The following is a 27,088-nucleotide window of genomic DNA, read 5'->3' as shown; positions in this document are numbered from 1 at the left end:
TGTGGTGTTTGCATATCTGAGTACCAATGAGGAGATATGTTGTGCTTGCTCTCTGTGACATTCTCTTTAAACCCTTAAAATTTTTTGTAGTATTCTTTTTTTTAATTCATAGAAGAAAATAACTATTTTCTTGATACAAATCTCCTGTCACATATATACATGCACACACAGAGACTCTCCTTAAATAATTTCTCCCAGTGGGAGTCTTTTTACTCCTTTTCTGGTATCTTTGGATGATTATAAGTTCTCAATATTAATGTACATGAATTTATCAACATTTTCCTTTATTTGATATCTTTTTTATTTTAATAAATATATCATAAAGATGTTCTATATTATCTTTTGAAAGTATAGAATTTTAATATTAACATTCAGGTCTTTAAAAAATACCTGGAAAAGTTTTTGTATATGGTGTGGTATATTAATTTCATTTTTTATCCCTATAGATAATCAATTATTCTGGTACTATTTATTAAGAAGCCCATTCTTTCTCCATTGGTCTACATTATCAGCTCTGTAATAAATCTAGTTTTCACACATTTGTGGATCTGTTTCTGGGTCTTCTGTTTCACTGATCAATTTGTCTATTACTATCTTCATTACTTAGCTAAAAAATATGTACTTACTTCTAATACTAGTAAGGCCAGACTCCAACCTTGTTCTTCTTCAGGAGTGTCTGAGCTATTCTTAGCCCTTTGTTATATCACATACATTTGAGAATCAACTGTCGTTTTCCACATACACAAAAGTGAAGTTATAAATTTGCTGTCTGCTGGATCCTATTGCTACAATTGAGAAGTCAACTGGAAGTCTAATTGTTGCTTTTCTGAAGATATTAAAGGGTATTTTAAGATTTTTTTTATCTTTGTGATTTTCAGTTTAACTATAATGTGTCTAGTGTGGACCTCTTTTTATTTATCCTGTTTAATATTCATTGAGTTCTTTCAATCTGTGTGGTAGTGTCTTTCAATTCTGGAAAATTTTCAGCCGCTTTCTCCTTTAATATTTACTCTGTTCCCTTAGCTCCTTCTGGAATTCTAGTTGAATATACATTAGACCTCTCACTTTATCCCTTATGTTCTTTTCTTTTACTTTTTTTTTTTTGGCAGCAGGGGCAAGGGGGAGGACAGAGAAAGTGCAAGAGCTGGGGACAGGGGCAAAGGAAGAGAGAGAATCTTAAGCAGGCTCCACACTCAGTGCAGAGCCTGACATGTGGCTCAATCCCACGACCCTTGGATCATGACTTGAGCCATGACTTGAGCCAAAACCAAGTCAGACACTCAACCAACTGAATCACCTGGGTGCCCCTGTCCCTCATGTTTCTTAACTTCCATTTTGTATTTTCCATTTCTCTAGGCTGCATTCTAGATAATTGCTTAAGTCCAATTTTGCAATTCATTACTTTTTTCTTCAGTGATGTCCAATCGTCTGCTGTTAAGCCTAAGGAATTCTTATTTTCTATTTTTATTTTCTCAGTTATAGAGGTTCTGATTAGTATGTCTTCAAATCTTTTCTTTCTTTACCACATTTTCAATCTTCTCTTTTATTTCTAGAAATTAAAGTAAGCACTCTTGTTTTGTATTTTGGGCTTGGTAATTCCAATCTCTCAAGTCTTTGCCGGTCTAATTCTCTGCCATCTGCTTTTCATTGCTTTTGTTTATAGTCTCTTGTTTTCTTGTTTATGAGTTGTTTTGATAGTGAGTTTTTCATTTCTTTTAGAATTCTATTTTTATTCTTTTTCTTCTTTTCCATTTTCTTTCTTTTCTCTTTCTGGTATCCCTATTAGTTGGATTTTGACCTTTCCTCCCTGATTGATCTTCCATGTATCTTACCTTCCTTTTGTATTTCCTTCTGTCTTTTGCTTAATATCCAGAAAAAGAAAATGTTTTCAACCTTACATTCTAGATTCCAGACTTCAGGTATTTATATTAATTTTTTAAGTTTTATTGGCCATATTTAAATTCTCAAGTGCTTGTTTATTCTCTAATGACTTCTTTTTCATGCCATTCTGTTCCCTTTATATTTAATACAAATAATTTCAATTTTTTTCTGAAGGCTGTAATGATACTTGCAATTTTTTTCTTCTGTTCTTTGAATTAATATATTGATTCCCTTAGGGCCATTCCTTCTCTTTGATGCTCCTTGGTTATATAGTCACATTTTTGAATGAAAATGGGTTGGTTAATGAAGGTAAATGGTGTGAATTTCCTCTACTGGTACACTGATCTCTTTTCCTAACACTCCTTTGGCTTGGAGGGAAGGGCTGATTTAGAGCTCTTTGTAAGTGGATAGGGTTTGGTGACTCAAAGGCTTTATTTAGGGTTCAGAAGAGAGGCCTCAGGCAAGCTGGGAGCCCTAACCCTACACTCCAACAAAAGTAGGAAGTACTTCAGTCTGAGTATTAGTATTTTTTGTTTCCATCTTCAGCAAACTTGACTCTTCTTTTGCCAACCATACATGTCTATTTTTAAGGTCTGGTGTCATTTCAGAATCTGTTCTGCTTCTCTCTTATTAAAGTTCCAGTCGTTAAGTGGAACTTCAGGTCAGCTCTTCATTTTCTTAGTAAATGTAACTAATTTTTTTGTCTTTTGGATTTTTGGGGGAGAAAAACCAGACTGGATGCTCTGTATAAGAAAACAGTTAGGATGGGGGTTGAGGTAATTGGTAGAAGAATGACCCAGGTCTTCCTATCTTGCTCACAATCCATGCCTATCTATTCTTTCTTGGGAATAAGTGGCAGTATGGAGTCTCTCCTAGAGCTCCCTAGGATAGTTTCCACCACTATTAGAACTTGTTCCTGTTTTTTCCATCATTTTCCTTTCTTTCTTTTTCTGGGTCATGATCTTCCCTGCCAGGATGATCAAACAGTATGGTCCTTTCTGCTTCTGTTTTCCAAAAACTCAACAGAACTTCTGGTTTGTTGATTGCATCCCCTCGTGTTCTCAGTGCTATTATGGATTTATTTCCATTACTATAGCTTTTGGTTAGCTAAATGGGGATTCTAAAGAAAGGGGAAGAGGTGCTTATGCGTAGTCTTCCTCTTGAACAGGACACTCTCATAACTTTTAAAAAACACAGACATACATCATCTATTTTAATATTTAAGTTTCTCAATGCTTAAAAAGCTTATATTTTATAATATTAAATTAATCAGTAATTCAACAAAATGACTAGAGTATCCATCTTTTTTTTTTATTTTTTTTTTCAATGTTTATTTATTTTTGAGACAGAGAGAGACAGAGCATGAACAGGGGAGGGGCAGAGACAGAGGGAGACACAGAATCTGAAACAGGCTGCAGGCTCTGAGTGGTCAGCACAGAGCCTGATGCGGGGCTCGAACTCACGGACCGTGAGATCATGACCTGAGCCGAAGTCCCGAAGTCGGATGCTTAACCAACCAAGCCACCCAGGCGCCCCTAGAGTATCCATCTTTTAAAAGATTTGGATTAAAAGAATTTCTGTTTAATTCACACACTCTTTCCCTTTAGTATCGACATACATACTTTTGCTAATTTCAAAAAGAAAAAAAGCATTGACCTGGGGCGCCTGGGTGGCTCAGTCAGTTAAGCGTCCAACTTCGGTTCAGGTCGTGATCTCACTGTTCGTGGATTCAAGCCCCATGTCAGGCTCTGTGCTGATAGTTCAGAACCTAGACCCTGCTTCAGATACTAGGTCTCCCTCTCTCTGTCCCTCTCTCTCTCTCTCTCTCTGTCTCTCTCAAAAATAAACATTAAAAAAAAAAAAAGCTTAAAAAAAAAAGGAAAAAAGCACTGACCTAAAGTAGTGATGCTTAGTCCGTCAATCCACACATACATATTTGTGTTTGGTGTCTCTGAAGTTCAGTTTGTTTTTTTTTTCTATTTTCTACCTATTTACTGGAGTCAGAATTCCAGAAATATTCCAAACAATAATGATTCCAAACCAAAAATAAAACACAGCACTGGAACTACTGGTGGCATCAGCTCTCCTAAAGTTTTAAATATGCCATAATCTATAGAAAAAGCTCGGATTTTTGGTTTTAAATATGCCATAATCTATAGAAAAAGCTCGGATTTTTGGGGCGCCTGGGTGGCTCAGTCGGTTAAGCGGCCGACTTCGGCTCAGGTCATGATCTCGCGGTCCGTGAGTTCGAGCCCCGCGTCGGGCTCTGTGCTGACAGCTCAGAGCCTGGAGCCTATTTTAGATTCTGTGTCTCCCTCTCTCTGACCCTCCCGCGTTCATGCTGTGTCTCTCTCTGTCTCAAAAATAAATAAACGTTAAAAAAAAATTAAAAAAAAGAAAAAAAAAAGAAAAAGCTCAGATTTTTAAATAGTGGTATTACCTTTTTATAGATGTACTTGGCTTTTGGGGGATTATTTGGGGAAAAAAAATCTCCCTACCCCTAGAAAAGAGGAAGTCAATCACAAATTTACCTAGACAACGAAATGCCAGAGAGTATACCACACAAGGCAGGTGTCACTTCACATTTCATACAAGATGGGGTCTGCTTTACATAATCTAAACTGTAGTATAAGCATGAGGATTTATGACATGCCATAAAAATATGCCAGATGCATACAAAGTCAAAGTATATAGTTCTTGGACAAGAATTCAAATCCACTGTGAAATGACAGGGGTCAAGGTAGTGAAATACAGTCTGTTGTCTTTGGGGTAGAGATCCTGGAATACAAATCCTGGCAGTCATTTTTCATTTAGCCATGTGATCCTGGGTTAGTTATTGTCTTCAAAATCTCATTTTCATCATGTGTAAAATGGGGATGGTAACGCCTACCTTATATGGCTATGGTTAGGATTAAGTGAAATAACACCTCAAGGCACTGGAACATAGAAAAGACTCAACAGCTATTTCCTTTGTTCTTTATGTCAAAAACTCTAAGCTCAGAGAAAGTACATTCATTCATCGATTATGTTCTCTTTACTCTGAACTGTTTAAGTTGAAATGGAAAGAAACAGTGAGGAAAGTAATGGCAACTCTTCTGTATACTCTAGCATGTTTTTTAGTATGTTCATAAGGCATATGATGCTGATACTGCACATCTCATGAAGGACTTAATCAGGCATTTCTTCTAATTTCTTTTCTTACCAGTGAATTTATAGTCTTCAGATTTCAAGTCCCTTGGCCTTTCGCTACTTCACCAGTGCTTGTGCTCACAGCAAATCCCAAAAGAGGGTGGGATAATTAAGTGATATTGCCTTTGTGTCATTATGCCATCATTCCCCTTCCCTGACCTTTCTCTAGCTGTGCATTAAAAGTCCGGGCTTCCTAACACATTTGTCTGGATGTCTTTTCTCCTCAAGCCTTCTGTCTCACAGACGCTCAGTGGGTGAGCCTCAGTTCCAAAGATGCATTTACTAGCTCAGAGTGATTTTCATGTTCAAACATAGCTTTGTAATTGGCAAGGGGTGCTCTTAGCTGAATGGCTGGTTTTGAGACTAACAATGCCCAGTCTTTGTGAGTGTGCTTTCATGACATGGACAATTTTTTAATTAAAAAATTTTTTTTAATGTTTTATTTATTTTTGAGAAAAAGAGAGAGAGACAGAGTGTGAGTGGGGGAGGGGCAGAAAGAGAGGGAGACACAGAATCCGAAGCAGGCTCCAGGCTCCGAGCTGTCAGCACAGAGCCCGACGTGGGGCTCGAACTCACAGACCGTGAGATCATGACCTGAGCCGAAGTCGGACATTTAACCAACTGAGCCACCCAGGTGCCCCGGGTTATGCATTTTTAATGCTCAAGAAGATACTAACACCAATTACTTCATGCCAAAGAAGAGAACTAAAACACTACTTCATGAAACAATAACATTCTCTCTTTGACGATAAAGCCCGTATGTTTTATTGGACACTGGTTTCAATAAAAAATTCCTTCTTAGATACTGCAGCCTGCCTATCTCTGGAAGAGGGCATGATATCTTCATGCATTCTAAGGTCATTTATCTTGAGGTCTTCTAATTTGTTCTCTTGGCCCACTCATTTTTTTTCAATTTAGGTAACTCATTAGTTGTCTTTAAAGGTTTTTTTCCCTCCTCATATACCAGAGACCAACCATAGGAGCATAGTGTTCCTTCCTCCTAGCATTCCTTTGAAATTCACCATTTTATGTTTGGCACCTCCTTCCCTTGAATAAAGATGGAGGAGCACTCAAGATCACCTTGAATCTTATCCATTTGGGCAGTACTTGAACAAATGGTCCTCTTTTCCCCGACTTGATTTTGGTTTTTTGGTGAAATTCCTTCTCAACCTACAGTCTATTGCATGCACCTTCCCTTCCTCACCCCCTCCATCTCCCACCCTCCATATATGAAGCTGTAGAGAGAAGTCTTTCTTACTTGGATTATTGTGTCCAGAGGAAACAAGCTGAGAGTCCTAAAAGAACAAGAAATATCAATTAATTTTCTCATTTTGACTTTCAAAATCTAAGTTGAATATGAGGTCTACTACTAGTCACCCAGACCCTAATCTCTAATCATGATCTCTACTCTAATGAGAAACATTTATCTCAATGTCCTGGCTAAGCAGTTCTGGTAAAACAGTTCACAACCATTTATCTTTTGTGTTGTAGACTTCTGTTTATTGAGGTGAAATTCATGTAACAAAATTAACCACCTTAAAGTGAATAGTTCAGTGGTACATGGTGTGCCACAATTACCTCTATTTGGTTGCAAAATATTTCCATCATTCCTAAATAAAACTCCTTGCCAGTTAGGCAGTATCTCTTCATTCCCCCGGCTCCCCTCAGGCCCTGACAACCACCAATCTGCATCCTAAATTTATCTATTTTGGATATTTTGGGGAGTGGAATCACAAAATATGTGACCTTTGGTGTCTGGCTTCTTTCACTTAGCATAATGTTTTGGCAATTCATCCAATACTTCATTCCTCTTTATGGCCAAATAATATTCCATTCTATGTATATACAACAGTTCATTTAGCCATTCATCCATTAATGGATATTTGGGCTGTTTTCACCTTTTGGCTATTGTGAATAGTGCTATGTACACACATGTGTATGTAGCTGTTTCAGTCCCTGTTTTCAGTCCTTTTGGGTATAGACCTACAAATGGAATTTGTAGGGTCATATGGTAATTCTATATGAAACTTTTTGAGGAGCTACCAAACTGTTTTTCAAAATGACTGAATCATTTTTCATTTTTACCAGCCATGTATGAGGGTTCTGGTTTTTTCACATCCTCACCAACACTTGTCATTTTCTTTTTATTTTTAGAAACTTTATCATAGCAATCTTAGTATGTGTGCTTTGATATATATATTTCCCTAACATTTTCATGTTTTTGTTAGACATCTTATATCTTCTTTGGAGAAATATCTATTTAAGTACTTTGCCCATTTTAAACTGGGTTGTTTGCCTTTTTGTTGTTGAGTTGAAAGAGTTCTTTATATATTCTGGATAATAGACTCTTATCAGACATATGATTTACAAATATTTCCTCCCATTCTGTCAGCTGTCTTTTCACTTTATTGGTAATGTCCTTTAATGCACAGTTTTTTTTTTCACTCGTTCCAAAACTCCAACAGTTTAATAACAAATGCTTCCTCACCCTCACCCCATCACAAAATGTACAGAAGTTTTTAATTTTAATGAAGTTCAGTTTATTTAATTTTTGTTGTCATTGTTCATGCTTTTGGTGTCATATCTGAGAATCTGCTGCCAAATCCAAAGTCATAAATTTATCTATATGTTTCCTTCCATGAGGTTTATGGTTTTAGTTCATATTACTAGGATTTATTTATTAGGATTTATTATATTGCTGACTTTTAATCTAACCCACTTCCCTTTGATTCTCTACTCTCATCACCTTTCTGCAGATGAGGCCAGCATCCAGGCCCCCAGGGACACTCCACTGAACAATTGTTATCAGTCTCATATTGGTGGACGGAAAGATTACTACAGATTTCCACTTACCTGAAATGGTGGAAAGTCAGTACTCCATAGTATTTTGAGTTTAGTTACTGTTTAGGTAAATAGTGATTGAATCTCATTTTATTTGCATTAAAGTGGAATTCTAAATTTTGTTTTGGGAATTCACATCCTTCTTCCTTGCAAAATTCCCGTTTAGTATGAAATATAAGGAGAGTTACGAAAGAATGAATTAATTGAGATGGTAGGAATGTAAAAGAATAAGCACAGCATATAAAATCCAGTGGAACTTCTTTATAATTTTAGTGCATGGGACAAAAACTGAGTGAAATGGAATTCACTTCTATTATATAGTTTAAAATATTTTACTAGAAGTTTGCTCCATGAATATGTTTGTCATGGGACAGGAGATGTCCTTTAATATGACTTGTTGCATATTCAAACCCATGTGATGTTTTAAAAAGGAATCCACTGGAACAGTACAAAACCAGCCAGACTATTGGGTGGGGGCTGGGTGGGAAAGTCAGGAGCGGAAGGGATTCCCACTCTGCTAGGCTGACTGAATCACACACAGATGCTTTAATATCAATGTTGGTAATAATGAGCTATTCATCTGCAGAAAAAGAAGAAGCTCAACTCTTAACCTGAGATTCAGGTTTTGGAAACAGTGCATTAAAATGAAATACACTGCTGGTCCTGAACTGATGGGCTAAAGTATAATCCTCATAAATAAATGATTTGGCCCTACTTTGGATAGTTGGTACTAAGAAGATGTCCACAGTTAAATCCTTCAAATGGACTGGTATGTTCTCCATCTTTTCTAATTAATTTAGAGTTTATATCTGAACATAAATTAATGTTAGCTTTGATATGTGAAAAGTACTTTGAGTTCTATGTAATCGACTCCTCTGAGCCATGGGTAGATTTTGACATACTGAAGGTGTCTTGTACTAGAGAGGTAAATACTCACTCACCATCAAATAGACAAACATGGTAACTGAGATAGTTTTCAGCATTGTTTATTCTTAAAAGAAAAAGTAGGAATTTTTGTAAGACTGTTTACTGACACTCTTGGGAAATAGCTCATTTTATTTCTGGGTACACGTTAGATACCCTAAACCTCAGATGATGACTACAGACCATAGACTCTGAGCAGAGAACCAAAAGTAAGCTCACAGATAACCTGAATTATAATTACATACTGTAAGAGCATATATTTCAGAGATCATGAACTTTGAATTTTACCTAAAACATTTGTGTAATTAATGATGATTATTGTTTCTATTTTGTGTGGGTAGTGAAGAAAGGTAGAAAATGATTAAAGTAATTGGTGAGAAAAAATCACCATAAAAGTCTGCCCTTCTGGAAAGAAGGAAACTTCTGGAGATGCACAATAAAATAAAGGCTTTGTTCTAATATGTAATGTCATGTTCGTAACTGAGGTCTTCTGGGTGGTGCACTGAACCAACAAATACTAGCTTGAAAATACTGGCTCTAATCCCAGTGTTTCTTGACCATGGCACTCTGTGGGTACGAATGATGTCCCATTGTCATCCTCACCGACATTGGGCTAGCATGTAGCCAGTTGGCTGGTGGAGGGTGTGAGTTACCTTATGAGCCTTCTCCCAAGATTAGGTCCCAAGGACACTGTCCTCATTTTGATTAGGTCTCTGCTGGCCAACAACAGGGCCTGTGGCTGCTGCTTCTTGAAGGAATCCTGCCCTGCGTAGGTAGCTGCAAAACCCTGCGGCTACCACAGAGTGTACAGATCCTTCATCCTTCACTAAGCCAGAGCCAGACTGGGTTCAGAGTAGAGGGAAACAAAGCCCCTCCCTCCCAAAGGCCCAGGCACTGATATCCTTCCCATGTTATACTTCCTGCCACCCCACCCAGACACCCAGACACCCATACACCTATAGCTTCTGTCTCAAAGGCCTTCTCTCTCTCTCTCCTCTCTCTCAAAGGCTCTTACTAAGTTTTCCATTAGTAGCTTAGGGAGTTGCTAACCCCATCTGTGCATTTTTATTTTAGACTCCTCTGGGAGCACTCTACAAGGGCTGCAAGGTTCTGTCAGGCACCTTAAGAGTTATAGAGTGAGTGCACCAAATCCCTGCCTATAGGGCCTGGGTGTCTGGTGAGTTAGTAGTGGAGATGATGTGTATACAAAATATTATAACCTAGGGCTGAAAGGGATGTCATGACTGCTCTGCAAGAGTGCTTCAAGCCTTTGCAGACTTTCCTTGTCCTTGGGGATGCATGTCCTGCCATTTTCTGTTTTCTGCTTGGTAAACTTCATTCTTTCTTCAAGGCTCAGAATAAAAAAGCTCAAGAGTTACGTGCTCTTTGAAATCTTCCTGAATCTCAGAAGGACTTATCTGCTTTATGTTTTCACTGTACTGTGTCATACTGCCACTACAGAAATGATCTTTTCAACTATGACTCTTTAAAAAAAAAAAAGACAAGCTCAGCTTTATTAAGGTACAAATTGCATGACATAAATTGCACATATTTGAAGTGTACAACTTGATAGTAAATATCATCAAAAGAATGCTACTATTATTATTGTCTTGACCCAAGGGTGGCTTTATCTTATTAAGGAGCATTTACTTACTTAAAGAAACAAACAAAAGTAATATCTATTCATTAAAGAAAATTCAGAAAAGGAGTAAAGTATTAAAAAAAAAGTTGCCTGCAATCCTGTAACAGGACATTGCTAAGGTTAATTGAATGCTTCTGGTTTGCCAGTGTCATTCATCAAGTGTGCATCATTCTGACACTTGCACAAAGGGGAGAGCCTCTTCTGGTTACTTACAAGGGTATCTACAGATGGAATTTATTCTTCTCTGTCTCTGAGTCCTTAATTCCCAACATCTAAAGTATCATTTGGTATTGGGAATCCTAAACCTTCTTTACATGTGGTGTTTATCTGGAAAGTAAAGTTCGTATAAATCATTTTGCTGGAGATGGAAATAACCAAGCACCCTGGTATCTGAGACAGCCCTTCAATGAAGCACTGTAATAAAGACTATATTTCATCAGATGTAACATGCCATCAAAACTGTAGGAGGCTACATTCCCTCATGTATTACTATGAAAGAAAATGACTGCCAAGTAATTGTAAGACATCATCAACTATAAAACAAATCCTGATTTTAGGGAATTTAAAGTCTAAAAAAAATATCTACCTGAGATCAATAAAACACAGAAGTTCTTAAGCCATGTAGCTTAAGGAGGATCCTTATACTGTGAGATACTACTTAAAAATGGCTTTTGGGGACCATTTGAGGACTGCTCCACTCATATCACTCCTTGCTTGTCTATCAATCAATCATTAGAATTATAAAAGGCAAGAAATAGAACTATATCTTCTCTTATTTTCAGACCCACACATAAAGCTAGTCACTACAGGAAAAAGAATTACCTGATTTGGGATCTCCCGTCACTCCCACCTATCACTTTCTTCTCATTCTTTTCAGTAAAGCTCAGAAGAGTTGAAATAATGTAATTTATAATTAATTTAAATGTTTGTTTCAAGGTAACTCTAAATATGGAGTTTTAGTCCAAACATGTTGTGGTAAACCTTAAAGCATGCTAGGAACCACAAGAGGGACATAGAAAATGAACTTTGGAACTTTAAAGCCCTTTCCTTCATACTTGCTGGCTTCATTCTCCTTCAAGGGTACAAAAGGGCAATAGGATTATCATTTCTAAGATGATTCTAGAATCCTTATGTATAATGCTTTACACACTGATCAGTAAGAATAGTTCCAGACCATGTTTGAACCCACCAAAGTCAGCATCCATTGCCACAGATGTTTGTGAAATATCATTAAAATTTTCACATATGCCTTCTGAGAATGGAAAAGGTTCTACAACTTTGAGTCCTTTACTTGCATTTCAAAATTTAGGAGACTGCTACAGAAATGAAGAGAAAAGGGCAAATTAAATTTTTTTTCCCTGGGTTTAAATACCTGATAATGGCAAACCGTTTTTTTTTTGTTTGTTTGTTTGTTTTTTTAACCGACTTCAATTACTTTTGAGATTTAAAGAATGAAGCAAACATGTCTGGTAATTTTTGTCTAGGGAACTATAACACCAAATTAAGTCTTCAGAGAACAGAAAAAATATATCCAAGTTCATTATCAATGGACTTTACTATACATTATGTCCTTCAACACCCAGACAAATTGGGGAAATTCTCGGAAGTATTTAGCTAATTAATTTAGTGGTACTGGTTACTCAATGCCCAGTTAAAAAGATTTTCTTCGTGAGGTCAAATCACCCTTTCAATCTTAATAAGGGCTTACTTTTGTTATTTATTAGTCATTTTGGAGATTTTGCCCCTCAAATTCCATAAATAATTCTTGTTCCTGCACACTAGCAATAGTGATAATCTCAAACATTAATAATCTAATTAATGAACTGCAAGCCCCAGTTGTCAAAATGCTAATTAGTTGAGATACAGGTTAAGAGAGATACACTGTGTGTGTGAAAATTAGCAACAATCTTTGTAGTAGGCACAGTGGGCTCCTTCAAAGATGTCTGTATCCTATTTCCTGGACCCTGTGAATATGCTGCTGCTTATGACAAAAGGAATTCACAGATATGATTAAATTAACAATTTTGAGATAGGAGATTATCCTGGGTTATCTAAGTAGACCCAATATAATTACAAGGGCCTTTATAATAGAGGGAAGGAGGAAAGAGAGTCAGAGAAGGAGACGTGACAAGGAAGTCAGAGGTCAGAATGATGAGGGTGATGAGCTAAGTCACAGGGGCAGCTTGTAGAAACTGAGAACGGCAAGAAAACAAAGTCTTGCTTAGAGCATTCAGAAGGAATGCAGTCCACCAACACCTTGATTTTAGCTCAGACTTCTGACTTCCAGAGTTGTAAGATCATAAATTTGTGTGGTCTTAAGTCACTAAGTTTGTGGTAATTTGTTAACAGCAGAAATAGGACACTAATCCAATCTTATTTCATCTGTACAAGATAAGTTAATAGTACTTATCATAAGCTTTTTGAAAGAGAAGTATTATTAAAATTATGCAATGTTCTTACACTTTGTAAAATGACTTATTCTTTCTTTCTCGGGCAAGGCAAAAAGATCTAGGGTAACATAACTCCACCAAAGTCCTATGAAAGTCCTAAATGACACACAATTAGTTTTTGTTTTGTTTTGTTTTGAGAGAGAGAGAGAGAGAGAGAGAGAGAGAGTGAGCGAGCACCCACACAGGGGGTGAGAGGAGCAGAGAGAAAATCTTAAGCAGGCTCCAAGCCCAGCAGGAGCCTGGCACAGGGCTCAATCTAATGGACCATGAGATCACGACCTGAGCTGAAATCAAGAGTCAGATGTTTAACCAACTGAGCCACCCAGGCACCCCTAAATAACACACATTTTAAAATTTAAATTTGAAATTCTGTGCCCTAGCTGATATTTAATAAGTATCTTTTTGGGTAGAAGATTCTTATAACTTAATTTCTACCTTGAAAAGTTAATTTTTTTGTACTAATGAGATAAGGGCTCAATTTTACCACAGGAAGTAGATTACTACTTAAACTTAACCATGGGGGCGCCTGGGTGGCGCAGTCGGTTGGGCGTCCGACTTCGGCCAGGTCACGATCTCGCGGTCCGTGAGTTCGAGCCCCGCATCAGGCTCTGGGCTGATGGCTCGGAGCCTGGAGCCTGTTTCCGATTCTGTGTCTCCCTCTCTCTCTGCCCCTCCCCCGTTCATGCTCTGTCTCTCTCTGTCCCAAAAATAAATAAAAACGTTGAAAAAAAATTAAAAAAAAATAAACTTAACCATGTACATTCAACAAAACAAATTTCTACAATTCTTTTGGAAAAGTCACAACCAAATGTGCCTTGGTATGTGTGCTCAATTACACCAGAAATTGTACTTAAACCATGGATATGTTTAGGTAATAAAAATGCTTATTTGATTGTACTTTGGGTCAAGCTATTATTTTGGCAGGATTATATACAAAAATTATAAGGATTTTGCATGGTATTTTGTGTGGGAGAATGCTACTGAGAAATTCTGAATGCAAGAGGGACATGCAGGTTCTGGTTAAAGATGGTGACATAGGAAGATCTTGACCTTATCTCCTCCTGCAGACACACTGAGTCCACAGATATATATGGAATAAGTTTCTCTAAAAAAAAAAAAAACTTGATCCTGGTCACAGGGGACTGTAATAATAGATGTCACCCAGAGAGGAGCTCATATCCCTGTCTGATGCCCTGATTTCTGTGACTGCTGCCAGGGCACATCTCTACATTGCCTGGTTGGGGTAGCCAGTTGGGCTTAAACTCACAGGTTCAACAGACTGTAACCAATGGAGAAGAGTTCAAAGGACACAGCAAGAAGCAACAGGCCTAGGAGCTCAGTCTTTCTGTGAAGGAGGCCTAGTAGCTAATGATCATGGCTATGGCCTCCAGGGCAGGCTACTAATTAAACATGCATCTAGGAGCTGACTGCAATCCTTTCCAGCTATTTCAGAGGGTGGGTGCTATCTTTGCACTCATCCTCACTGTGTTCTAGAATACCATGTCTCTTGGAGGGGAGCTTCACGTGTGTTTGGTTACTGGTGTTTAGAGCAGATGCCCCGAGGATGCCTCTTGATCACCTGGATCTGGTGGCCTGAGGAGCTTGTGTTCCTGGGTCCCATAGGACTGTGGCAATCAGAGGAAGGTTCTCAGCAGGCTACCACATCCAGGGCACTGCACAGAGAGTAGACTGAGGCACAGCCTCTTGCCCCCAGTCTTTCTGTGAAGGAAGCCACTTTGCTTGTCTTGGAGCTCCAGACTGAGAGGCAGGCTTTTGGAATGACACATATCTTAGTGGCTTATGGAACTGCTGTCAAGGAACATATGCTGTGGAAACCATCTTTGCATTCTCCTTCTGGCTTGCCCTAGCTTGCTGGTATCTCCCAGAATACAGTCCCTTGGAGCCCAAACTTTTGCTTTTGCTGCCCAGGGAACACTTCCAGATTGCCTGGCTCTGGGGGTCAGCAGTGCTTATGCCTGTGGTCCCTCAGGATTGTATAAGTTTGCATCCTTTAAAAGCTGCTGCCTGAGGCTCTGGTTTGCAGTCAGCTTGAATCTAGGTGCTGTGATCCTTTCCTTTGGGACATTGACATGTTTTGGTACATCCTCAACTACTGGGGGCTGTTAAAAATATAATAGGCTCTTGGACAAGCACAGAGGTTTGAGAGATGACCAAGATCTGGGCAGGGCTGAATAAAAAGGTTCATTTGCTACATGGGGCCACTCCTTCAAGACTGGCTGAAGTGGTTGTCAGACCTACTATATAGAAACCAGCAGAGAATCAAGCAAAATGAAGAGAGAGAGGAATGTGTTCCAAATGAAAGCAAAACTTTGGAAACAAAAACCTTAATGAAAGAGATAATTTACCTGATGAAAAGTTCAAAGAAATGGTCATAATAATGCTTACTGAACTGGTGAGAAGAATGGATGAACATAGTGAGAATTTCAACAAAGAGATGTAAAATATAAGAAGGTACAAAACAGAAGTCACAGAGGTGAAGAATGCAATGATGAACTGAAAAATACACGTAAGAAAGGACCAGTCTACTCAAAGACAAGGCAATGGAACTCACCAAACAAAGGAGCAAAAAGAGAAAAAAAAGGAATGAAATAAGATAGTTTAAGGGACATATAGGACAACAGACTAACATTTGCATTACAGGGCTCCCAGAAGGAAGAGAAAAAGAGAAACAGACAAAAATCTTATTTGAAGAAATAATGGCTGAAAATTTCCCTACCTTGGAGAAAGAAACAGAAATCCAGATCCAGGAATACCAGAGAGTTCCAAAAAGATGAATCCAAAGAGAACCACACCAAGGCACATTATGATTACAATGTCAAAAATTAAAGACAAAAAGAGAATATTAAAAGCAGTAAGAGCAGCAACTTGTTATACACAAGGGAACTCCCATAAGAGTTTCAGCACAAACTCTTCAGGTCAGAAGGGAGTGGCAGGATATATGTAAAGTACTGGAAGAAAAAAATCTTCTAACCAAGAATACTCGACCCAGCAAAGTTATCATTAAGAATTTAAGGAGAGGAGAGATCAAGAGTTTTCTAGACAAGGAAAAACTAAAGGAGTTCATCATACTAACCAGCCTTGCAAGAGATAATGCTGAAGGAACATCATGAAACTGAAAAGAAGTGGTCTAATTAATAACAAGAAAACATCTGAAAGAGTAAATCTTACTGGAAAAGTAAATATATAGTTAAGGTAGTGGATTAATTATTATAAAGGTAGAATGATGGTTAAAAGATAAAAGTGGTAAAAATAGCCATGATTACAATAATTAGTTAGGGTATACACAAGACAAAAACATGTGAAGTGTGACACCAAAACTAAAACATGGCAGGGAGAGAATAAAAATGTTCAGCTTTAATGTGATCAAAGTTAAGTTGTTATCAATTTAAAATAGACTGTTATGGATATAAATTGTTATACGTAAGCCTCATGATAATCATAAAGCAAAAACCTATAGTAAATACAGAAAAGATACAGGAATACAAGCATACCACTAAAGAAAGTCATCACACCACAAAGGAAGAGAGCGAGAGAAGGAGAAAACAGAAAGGAACTACAAAAACAGCTAGGAAACAATTAACAAAATGACAGTATCAGTACTTACTTCAAATGTAAATGAATTAAATTCTCCAATCTAAAGACACAGAGTGGCTGAATGGATTAAAAAGCAAGACTCAAAAAAGTATTGTTGAGGCTACTGTGTGGAGAATAGGCTGTGTATTAGAGGCTAGGGTAAATGGTTGGAGAATTGTAAGAGTCCAAACTAGATGTGATCATGGCTCAGAACAAAGTGGTAGGTAGAGCAAGTATGGAAACAGGAAGACTTGTTAGGGAGTTATTGCAATAATTAATGCAAAAGGTGAGAGAGTGTAGACCGGAGGTAGCTGTGATGGTAGGGGAAGGATTTAGATTCAAGATATATCTTCAAAGTAGAGTAGACATGATTTAATTATGGGTTGGATGTGTGGTACGAGAGAAAGAGGAGTCAAGGATGGTGTACTGAGCTGAATAGCTCATGTCCACTCAGAATCTGTATATTTGACTTCATGTGGATATAGGGTTCTCACAGGTAAAATCAAGGACACACTAGATTAGGGTGGGCCCTAAATCTAATGACTGCAGTCCTTATAACAGAAGGGAGATTGAGACATAGACACACAGAGAGGGAAGACAGCCATGTGACTGTAGAGGCAGAAATGAAAGTGATGTAGCTACAAGCCAAAGAATATGGCAGACTTCTGACAGTCATCAGAAGCTGGGAAGAGGCAAGGAAGGATTCTTCCCTAGAACCTTCAGAATGAGCAAGGCCCTGTTGACACCTGATTTCACACTTCCAGCCTCCAGAACTCTGAGGAAATAAATTTCTTTTACTTTAAGCTGCTCACTTTGTGTATTTTGTTACAGGTGTCTTAGAAAACAAATACAGATGACTCTAAGGTTTTTGGCTTGAGCCAGCTGCAAAAATGGAGAAATCACTTACTGAGAAGCACTGGGATCAAAGGTTTGTGGGGGGGATTGAGAGCTCAGTTTTTAATATATCAAGCTTAAGCTATTTGTTAGGTATCCAAGCGAAGATGTGTAAGTTCGTACAAATACAAGTATGGAGTTTGGGGCACAGAGAAAGGTCTAGAGAAATAAATTTACAAGTCATATGCTTGGCATGGAGAGTATTTAAAGCAAGAGGCTTAGACGATATTATTGAAGGAATGATCAAACAAAGAGGAGAAGTGTAAGGATTGAAGCTAAGTGCAGAAAAGGACTATCAGAGACTTTAGGTCAAGTCTGGACTAAAAACCTGCTAAAAAATACACTCTAGCAAAACAATAAGCAAATGTTAAAAAAAAAAAAAGACTTGAGACACAAGAAACAATGACAATTAATGACCAATTAAGGAGCTAACAAATAATTGTTAAGGTGTAATGCTGGAAAATGGTTCTAATAATGACAATTCGAAATACGGTAATCTCAAACTGAGAAATGATGGTGACGGAAGACCAAACTAAAACTAATTGTTTTATATTTGGGGGTAGAATATGGATATAAGTTAATTGTAGGTGTTGATAAAAATAAGTTTAAATAGGTTAATGTATTAAACATTAAAAGGCAATTACTAGAAACACAGGATATTATGTATATGTTTGAAAACCGTAAAGGAGGAAAAAAAAGGAACAAAGAAAGATTAACCGAAGAAGAGGTAGAAAATTTGAAAAAGCCAATAGGCATACAAGAAAATGAAAATATAATTCAAGATCTACTCTTAAAAGAAAATTATGTACAGTATGTCTTACGGTTGAGTTACTTCACGCCTTTAAGGAAGGGGAAACTGGCATGTTATTTAAACTGTCCCAGAATACAGAAAAAGGTAGAAAGCTAAAGAATTCATTATAGAAGGCCGTTATATTCCTGATGTCAAAACTGAACAAACATACACAAAAAGATAACTAGACCAAGATCACTTATGAACACAGGAGTAACATTCCTAAATTAAATATTGGCATATTGAATCCAAGAGTGTATCAAATGAACAATACACCATGGTCAAGGAAGCTAATAATAGGAATATACAGGTGATTAAAAAAATTAGAGAATCTATTAATGTAATTTTCCATATTAGCAGATTAAAGAAAAAAATTATGAACATCTCAATAAATACTGAATAAATTTCAACTAAATTCAAACTTGTTCTATTCATATATACTCTGGAAAACAGATTAGCAATTGCTAGGGATTGGGGTACAGCAGGTGTTGACTAGAGAGTATCAAGGTGGAGTTTTGGGTGGCCGTGAAATGCTTCTGTACCTTGAGTGTGGTGGTCTCAAAACCTGCAGGATACTAAAAAAGAGTAAATTTGCTACTTGCGAATTGTACCTTAAGTTTTTTTTTTTTAATTTTTTTCAACGTCTTTATTTATTTTTGGGACAGACAGAGACAGAGCATGAACGGGGGAGGGGCAGAGAGAGAGGGAGACACAGAATCGGAAACAGGCTCCAGGCTCCGAGCCATCAGCCCAGAGCCTGACGCGGGGCTTGAACTCACAGACCGTGAGATCGTGACCTGGCTGAAGTCGGACGCTTAACCGACTGCGCCACCCAGGCGCCCCTGTACCTTAAGTTTTAAACATGAAAAAAAATTAAATGTTCAGAAAGCTAGAAATAGAAGGAAGCTACCTCAGCTGGACCTATAATATGCAATTCTTATACTCACTGTTAACAATTATACTCAATGATTAGAATAATCCTTATTAATGTCATGAATATGACAAAAAAATGTATAGACTCCAGACGACACAATAAGAAGGATAAAATGGAACGCATTTGTTATTTGCAAAATAACAGCTTTTTATTTCATGTAAAGCCCCAAATCTTTTAGTGGCCCTACTGTCCCAGCATAATGTGACTGCATTTACCTCACTGTGTCACTTACTGTTCCTTGCCTGGGTTGCTCTGCCCTGACCCCAGTGGCCCTGTGGTCCCTCCAGCATGCAGGCACTTTCACTTCCATCTGCCCAGAACTCCCTTCCTCGACATGTCTGTGTGACTCACTCCTTCTCTTCCTTCAGCTCAAGTGTCACCTCCTTAGGATGGTCTTTCTTAAGCTCTCTATTTAATATTCATCCACCCCCATTCACCATCAGCATCCATTATCTTCCTTTCACTATACATCATAATCTAACATGTTATGTATTTTACTGCTACATATTCTGTTTCTCCCCACTTGGAAAATATAAGTCTACCAAAAAAAAAAAAATCTAGCAGAATGAAAAGGAGTTCAGTAAACAGATATATATATAATCCAGTAGCATTCCTTTTCAATTCTCTTGAATAGATACCCAGGAGTGGAATTGCTGGATCATATGATAACCTGATGTTAAACTTTTGAGGAACTGTTAAAGTGTCTTTCAAAGAGGCTGCTTCTTTTTAGATCCTACCAGCAATTGATAACAGAGTTCCAGTTTCTCAATACTCTTGCCAACACTGATTATTGTTTGTTTGCCTTTGATTTTAGCCATTTAATAGGCTCTTAATTTTTTTATTTTTTATTTATTTTTAAGAGCGAGAGAGACAGAGTGTGAGCAGGGGAGGGGCAGAGAGAGAGGGAGACACAGAATCCGAAGCAGGCTCCAAGCTCTGAGCTCTTAGCACAGAGCCTGTGAGATCATGACGGGAGCCGAAGCTGGATGCTCAACTGACTGAGCCACCCAGGTGTCCGTAGCTCTTAGTTTTTTTTAATGTTTTATTTATTTTTGAGAGAGAGAGAGAGAGAGAGAGAGAGAGAGGGAGAGAGCGCAAGAGCAAGCAGGACAGGGGCAGAGAGAGGGGGACAGAGGATCTAAATTGGGCTCTGCGCTGACAGCAGCGACCCCGATGTAGGGCTTGAACTCGGAAACTGCGAAATCATGACATGAGCCAAAGTCAGACACTCAACCAACTGAGCCACCAAGGTGCCCCTGATTTTAGCCATTTAAGTAGACACGAAAGAATATCTCCCATGGTTCTGATTTGTATCTCTAATGATTAACAGTAGCAATAGTGTCTTTTCATGTAGTTAATCAGGCATTTGTAGATCTCCTTGGGAGAAATGGCTATTTAACTCCTTTGCCCGTTCTTAAAATGAGTTATCTTTTTATTGGTGGGTTGTAAGAGTTCTTTATATATTGTGTCACTACCTGTTTCAGTAAATAAAATTTTATTTGAACATAGCTACATTCATTCATTTAGGTATTGTCTGCAAAGCCTAAACTGTTTACAATGTTATCCTTTACAGAAAAAGCTTGTCAACCTCTAATTTAAAAATAAGTTATTGGGAAAGAATTAAAGAAATATACTGAAAAACAAAAACAAAAACAAATGGACAGTCCTGAAACAAATTCAATTGTTGACATAGGTGGCATTTCAAACCAGTGGTGGGGGTAGGGGGGACATGGACTAATTAGTTGATAGTGTAACAATGATTTTCTAACCACTGAAAAGAAGAAAGCTAGAATCCTATGTTATACCATCCACAAAAACTTTTTTAAAATCCAAAAACGAAACTATAAAAAATGAGAATAAAATAGAGAACACTGTTAGAATGTTGGAGCAGGAAATAATTTTTCTCTGACATAAAAATTAAACACTTTACTAGTATAAAACGTACATAAATAAGGTTGTAAGAAAATAGTTGCATCATATATAACAGACAAATGAATAAGATATAAGGAGTTTCTATAAATCATTTTTTAAAATTGGTAATGGATACAAATGGGCAATTTGTAAAGGAAAAACGGTCAATGCTCAAACTTCAAAGTAATTGGAGAAATGCAAATTAAAACAATGGGATATCAGTTTTTCACCCACACTACAGACACAATGATATAAAACCAGACAATGTTAAACATTGGCAAGATGCATAAAAAGTACTATTGAAACACAGTCAAAGCTAAATATGGTTTCTCATGTTTCCAGCACCCAATTCCTATTCTAGATATCTGTACTAGAGATATTTAATAAGAGATATACAAGAGACATTACAAAAAATGTTGGTTGTGCTAATGCGTGTGATAACAACAAACCATAAACAAGTTCAATATCCATCAAAAGGAGCTTGACCAAATAAACTACAGTTCATATGACAAAAGACTGTGCTGCTATTAAATAATGAAGAACATTTCCATGTATTTACTTGGAAAGATCTCCAAATACACTTTGTTAAGGGAAATGAAAGTCAGCTCTTAGAATGGAATTTACCACTGTGATAATTATAATGAAATGTTATTTTAATAATTCACTGTAAAAAGTTGCAATGTTGGTATTTAGCAATGATATGCATTCAAGGTATCTGAAAAACTCTTAGAAGAAATGTTTGTAGAACTATACCACTTAAGAGTTTTTTAAATCTGCATATGCACATATATGTTTATAATGCACAGCGAAGATGGCTAAAAGGGTACACACCAAACTCTTGAGAGTAAACTCTGGGTAGGGAAATAAAATCTGGATGAGGGTATTGGACACTTTTATATTTTGCTTCTACTTGCATAATTTTATATTTATGAATATGTAGTTAAGTGTTAGTTGTATGGTGAAGAATAGAAAATAAAACCTATTAGACTCACATGTAATTTAAATAGATATATTGTGGCTGATTTTTTGAGTGTGTGCTTGTCCTTAGAAAATATGGAAATTTGTCTTTTAAAGTCCTAGAAAATATTTTAAGGTTTACAAAAGATCCCCAAGAGCAATGATATACTACATGTCTTCAATTCTAAGACATTGATTTTAAGATACATCATCAATTTAATAATAGCTTTTCAGGAGAAAAAAAAGACACAATCACACTGAATGTATAAAATGATTGTAAGATGCATTTCAATTTCACAAATGTTTTTAGATAAAATGACAATTATAATATGCATCACATTTTGCAGAAAGTATGGAAGTCAAAGCTTAATTTTCTCCTTTTGATGAATAAATACATGCTTGCAAATTGTTGAAAATCAAAGCCATATGCCTCTGGCAGGAATATTTACAGAGGAAAAAACAACCAAGGGAAAATCCACTATCCACTAAAAATCTCTGTGTGAGTAAAGCATATTCCTCCTGAGTGTTGCAAGATCTCACCTTATTTGGAAATGGAAATTTGCTTGGTTCCACTTTGCCAGGTGCTTGAACAGCAGAAAGTGGTGGGAGCCAGGTCATCTCCTAAAGAGAGGGAAAAAACACAGCTTTGTAATACAGAGATTATTTAAAGTCAGTAGCATATAAAACAGCTATATGAGCCTGCCTTAATACATGGAAGGGAGAGGAATGAACAAGAGATGAATAAAGAATGAAAGGGATTTTTTAAAAAAGGATGTGAGACCCACTTTCATGATTTCTTTTCCTAATTTTACCAATTCTTGGTTCCATGGCTATCCCCATGCTCCCTTTATATCTTAAAAAGATCTGCAAGGCTGTCCTATTTTTTACTTCATTTAAGCTCCTGAGTAAAGGGACAACCCAGTAGTAAAAGCTCTATGGAAAATGCTGTACAAAGGGGGCTGCTTCTCTTGGACTTGATCCCACAAAATTTCACAGGGTGTTTCTGAAGGAATGTACAAAGTACTTCTGACTTTAGGGTCATTATTAGAGGACTTTTTTATTTTGTTCAAAACTAATATTAGTATGAGTTTTCAATAAGCCCCACATATCACTTTGGTCTTCATAAAAATTTCCTTCATGGAGAAGTAAAAAAACGTATCACATGTATGAAATAGAGAGAGAAGTAAGTATCTTGCCATTTTTATAACACAGTATTAAGAATACAACTTCAGCTCAATGCACAGTCCTCTGTGGTATGTGTTTTGACACACACGTACACTGCACTGTGTGTGAGAGAACGGTTGTTTATTCACTTATAGTTTTCTCCTCCAGTTCCACCTCCTGGAAGGGATGTGCAGTCACTAAGTGATTGAATTACAATTAAATTCAATCAATTTCTGATCACCAGGAAACTTACTCGGTGTTTACAAGTAGGGTTTTAACCCGTTTTTTTTTTTCCTTCCACCTTTAAACCCAAGCAAGCATAGAAACAGTAGTTGATCTGTTTTAAGCAAAGTGAGAAATTCTTTTTAGTTGAAGACATTTTCTCACCTCGCTTGGGAAAAAGGGATTCTGTCAGGTTTTTCAAGTCAAAGACATTCTTAAGGATGGTCTTGTGCGTTTTTGTTTTGTTTTGTTTTGGTAACTCTCCTCCTTCAATACCTTAGATAGTGCAGACCCACACTGGGAGCAGACAGAGTCAAACCCACCCGGGGAAGTATTTATTGACCTTATTAACATCTCTCACTCACCCTAACACCTGTTCTGTAGGTGGGTTAAGCTCATATGCATTTGAGATGTCCCTTCTCCATTGTGTTTCCAGTGGAAAGCAAAGGAAGATCCAGTGACCCTCTATGTCCCTCTCTCCTCTTAACTCTGCTCCCCAAGTCTTGGCCAGTTCTATCCTGTATCTATCCATGTTGTCTCTTTTGAGGTAGTTATGCAGGAATGCTGAGTTAGTGTCAAGGAACAGAGTGGGTGCTCAGTATATTTTTGGATGAAGGCCAAATTGGGACAGTATCTCTGCAATATCTCTACCATACTAATCACACCTTCACTACTTTTAACCTGAATTACTTTAATAGCTCCTTCACTGGTTCTTTCTTTTGCTGTTATTAATCCTTCTGCTACACTCCTGCCAACTTAATTTTTCTAGACTACAGATCCAAATGAAGAGCTTCACTCCTCCAAAATTTTCACATCCCACTATATACATAACAATATGATGACGACCATGGCCACAATGACTCCTGTTGTGCTTTACAGTTTTCACAGTATTTCCACACAAGATTTTAAATTTACACTCAACCTTCAATTATTACTAATTATTATTACATCCATATTGCTCAAAGAGATTAACTGATTTGCCCAAGTTCACTCAATTCATAAATGCCACAGCTGAAATTTGCACATATATCTCATACCTCCAGCCCACTATTTGTCTTTCACTTCACTGCATTTGCTCTTAAAGACCTCATCCTAGTATTCAAGACCTTCTACAACAAAGTCTGTTTTTCGCCTTGTGCCTTTTTATTAATCTACACGCACAGTACGTATAAGAAAAACTACACCTCTGTTTTCATTGACACTATACTTTTGTGTGTGAATGTCCTGCCCTCATATGCACTTTGGATTTCTATCCAACCACTAAGGCTCATCTTAAACATCATCTATGTCTTGAGGCCTTTGCTGATTCCCCTTCCATTCCAAGATGATACGACGGTTCCCTTCTCATGCTCCTCCAAAAGTATTTGTTTTTCTCTCTCGTAGTACCTGTTAGATTAATTTTTGTCTTACAGTTTTATGAGTACATACCTCAATCTGCACACAACCATTTCTCCCTCTTTCCCCTCCCATTCCTTCCTCCAAAGTAGAACAGAAATCATACTTAGGAATCTCAATAATATGTTTCAATAACATTCAGATCTATTAAACATAATCCTATAAAGAAGGACTGAAAATTTCTTCAGAGAGGGATACTGCCAACATGTCTTTGTGTAGACTGAAGCACATTATAAATACTAAACACTCAAAATTAACTCACTGAATTGAACTGAACACCCATATTTCAATGCAAAACTGCTCACTAACTTTATTTTAATTCTAACTATTTCTATGTAATTTTTCAACCTAATGAGTTCTGCTAAATATATGAAGGAATGATAAACGGGTTGCTTAAAACATTTAAATCTTTAGAATTTCCAAAAAAACCATAAGAATTCTTTACACAAACTATTTAAATATATACTTTAAAAATCAATGTGCGATGATTTTTTAAAAGATTGATCATTTATTATGTAAAAATTCTCCATTAGGGTTAGATGGGAAAATTAAGAACAAATAGATCATTCCTATTTCCTCTTCTGTCACACTAGCTCAGTGAGCTTAGGTAAGTGACATCTTGAGTAAATTGTAGTGATTTTAAAACCACAGACTTAGGAATCAATCAAATCTCAGCTTGTAGTATTTTAGAACCAGAGGAAATAGAGATGTTAACAATCTCATGGTTTAATCATGAAGATTAAATGAGATAATACATATAAGGAGCATAGCATGTTCCTTTATGTTTAATCACTCTATAAAAGACAGTACTGATTAACATCAAACTGAGTTTCAGAATTCTGGGTCTCTAAACTGAGAAACAGAATTTCTCTCTGAGCTTTAGATATTGGGATACTGAGATGAGAGAATACATGGGAAAGTGTTTTGATAAAAGAATGAAGTATTATGCAAATGTAACCTGCAATTAAGCTAGCAATTATTAACACAAACTATAGAGTACTAAAACAGAAACTTATTTAAAGCAATTACCATGATTCCTAAGAAAGAATCATAATAATGATTCTTTACACTGTCCCTAAGTTTTCTCATGGGAACAGAGCCTTGACATAATAATAATGAGATTTGTTTTTTTTTTTAAGCGTTTAATTTATACCTGTTTCTAGTAGTTTAAAATGTAAACAAAGATATAATTTTTGATAACTTCTAAAATTTCACTTAGTTTGTCTCACAAAATATTCTTCACAGGAAAAGATTCCTACCCATTGCAAGGTCATCAATCCCATGCCACTGTGCCCATTGTCCCCCACCCCCACTCATGCTCTTGACTTCCTCTCCTCAACCATCCCATCATCACAGTGGCTATCCTGTAGCCACTTCCTGGATCACAGAAGTAATGTAAGGCCAATTACTCCAGAGTTTAGGTAGTTGCTTTCTGAACTTCTAAGGTCCCTTGCCACTTCTTTGTCTGCCTTCCTTCCTTTTTGATTTTCTTGCCACTTAGGAATGAGGTCACACCCTATTCCTCAACACTGAGAGGGCCTCAGTTTTGAGCTTAGGTTCCTTAGCCAACTGGTAGGATTAAGAATAAGACATATCTGTCTTAACACAGCCTCACTAGTCCCATCTCTCCAAGCAGATGTCTAGTTACCCAAAGGATATATTTCAGGGTGTCTTCTTATTTCTTATATAGGCTTAAAATGCCAAGTCTCTTTATAGTAAATACACTCACTTTTCTGCTAAATGAAGTAACAGATGGTTCAATGATAACGGTATAGAATACTGCATTTCATTAACTGTCCAACTTTTTTTTTCTATCCTCCTTATACTGGTTTTCTGAAGGCCATGGGGCATACAGGCCAGTGTCCATTTTCACATCTATTTTACTGTAAGATTGACCTTGAGTCCCAAGAGTCCAGAGCTTAAAGGTGAGCAGACTTTCATGTACTCATTTTGCACAACCCTCTCCCTCCATGCAGCTCCCCACTTACTCTGGTGTCACCTTCATCAGCCTGTCCTAGGACAAATGTAGGGCATCCATTCATTAAGCACTGTAGCTCTTTGTTATTCAAGGCAGTTGAATTTTAGCCTGAAATCTTAGTGTTCAAAATATACAGTATAAAGATCCGCAAAGTATAGTTAGTTTGCAAACAGAGGAAACCAGAAAATTTTTGAACAACATTTAAATTTCCCTATTAAAATCAGCAAATAGAGAAATACTTTCCCTGGTCTCTCTCCTTGCCTACTGTCTCCCCACTACAATCTATCCTGATCACTGTCACCCAAGTGTTTTATTTAAAATA

General features: G+C 37.1%; 1 protein-coding gene across 3 annotated transcripts in view; it reads right to left on the bottom strand.

The window, feature by feature from the left end:
• The window catches only part of AFF3 (ALF transcription elongation factor 3), a 576,751-nt gene that overhangs the window by 183,230 nt on the left and 366,433 nt on the right, over positions 1–27,088 (bottom strand). For all 3 annotated transcript variants that reach the window (XM_047069771.1, XM_047069769.1, XM_047069770.1), the window contains 2 exons: positions 22,548–22,628; positions 6,329–6,365 (listed from right to left, as the gene is read on the bottom strand). In XM_047069771.1, the coding sequence (XP_046925727.1) occupies positions 6,329–6,365; positions 22,548–22,628 (118 nt within the window). The remainder of the gene's footprint in view (positions 1–6,328; positions 6,366–22,547; positions 22,629–27,088) is intronic.

The sequence above is a fragment of the Lynx rufus genome, unplaced genomic scaffold (genome assembly GCF_022079265.1).
Source record: "Lynx rufus isolate CCGP_SWC_20201006 ecotype Redwood Valley unplaced genomic scaffold, mLynRuf1.p SCAF_8, whole genome shotgun sequence".
In the NCBI taxonomy this organism is placed as follows: domain Eukaryota; kingdom Metazoa; phylum Chordata; class Mammalia; order Carnivora; family Felidae; genus Lynx; species Lynx rufus.
This window is presented reverse-complemented; position numbering and strand designations above follow the sequence as displayed.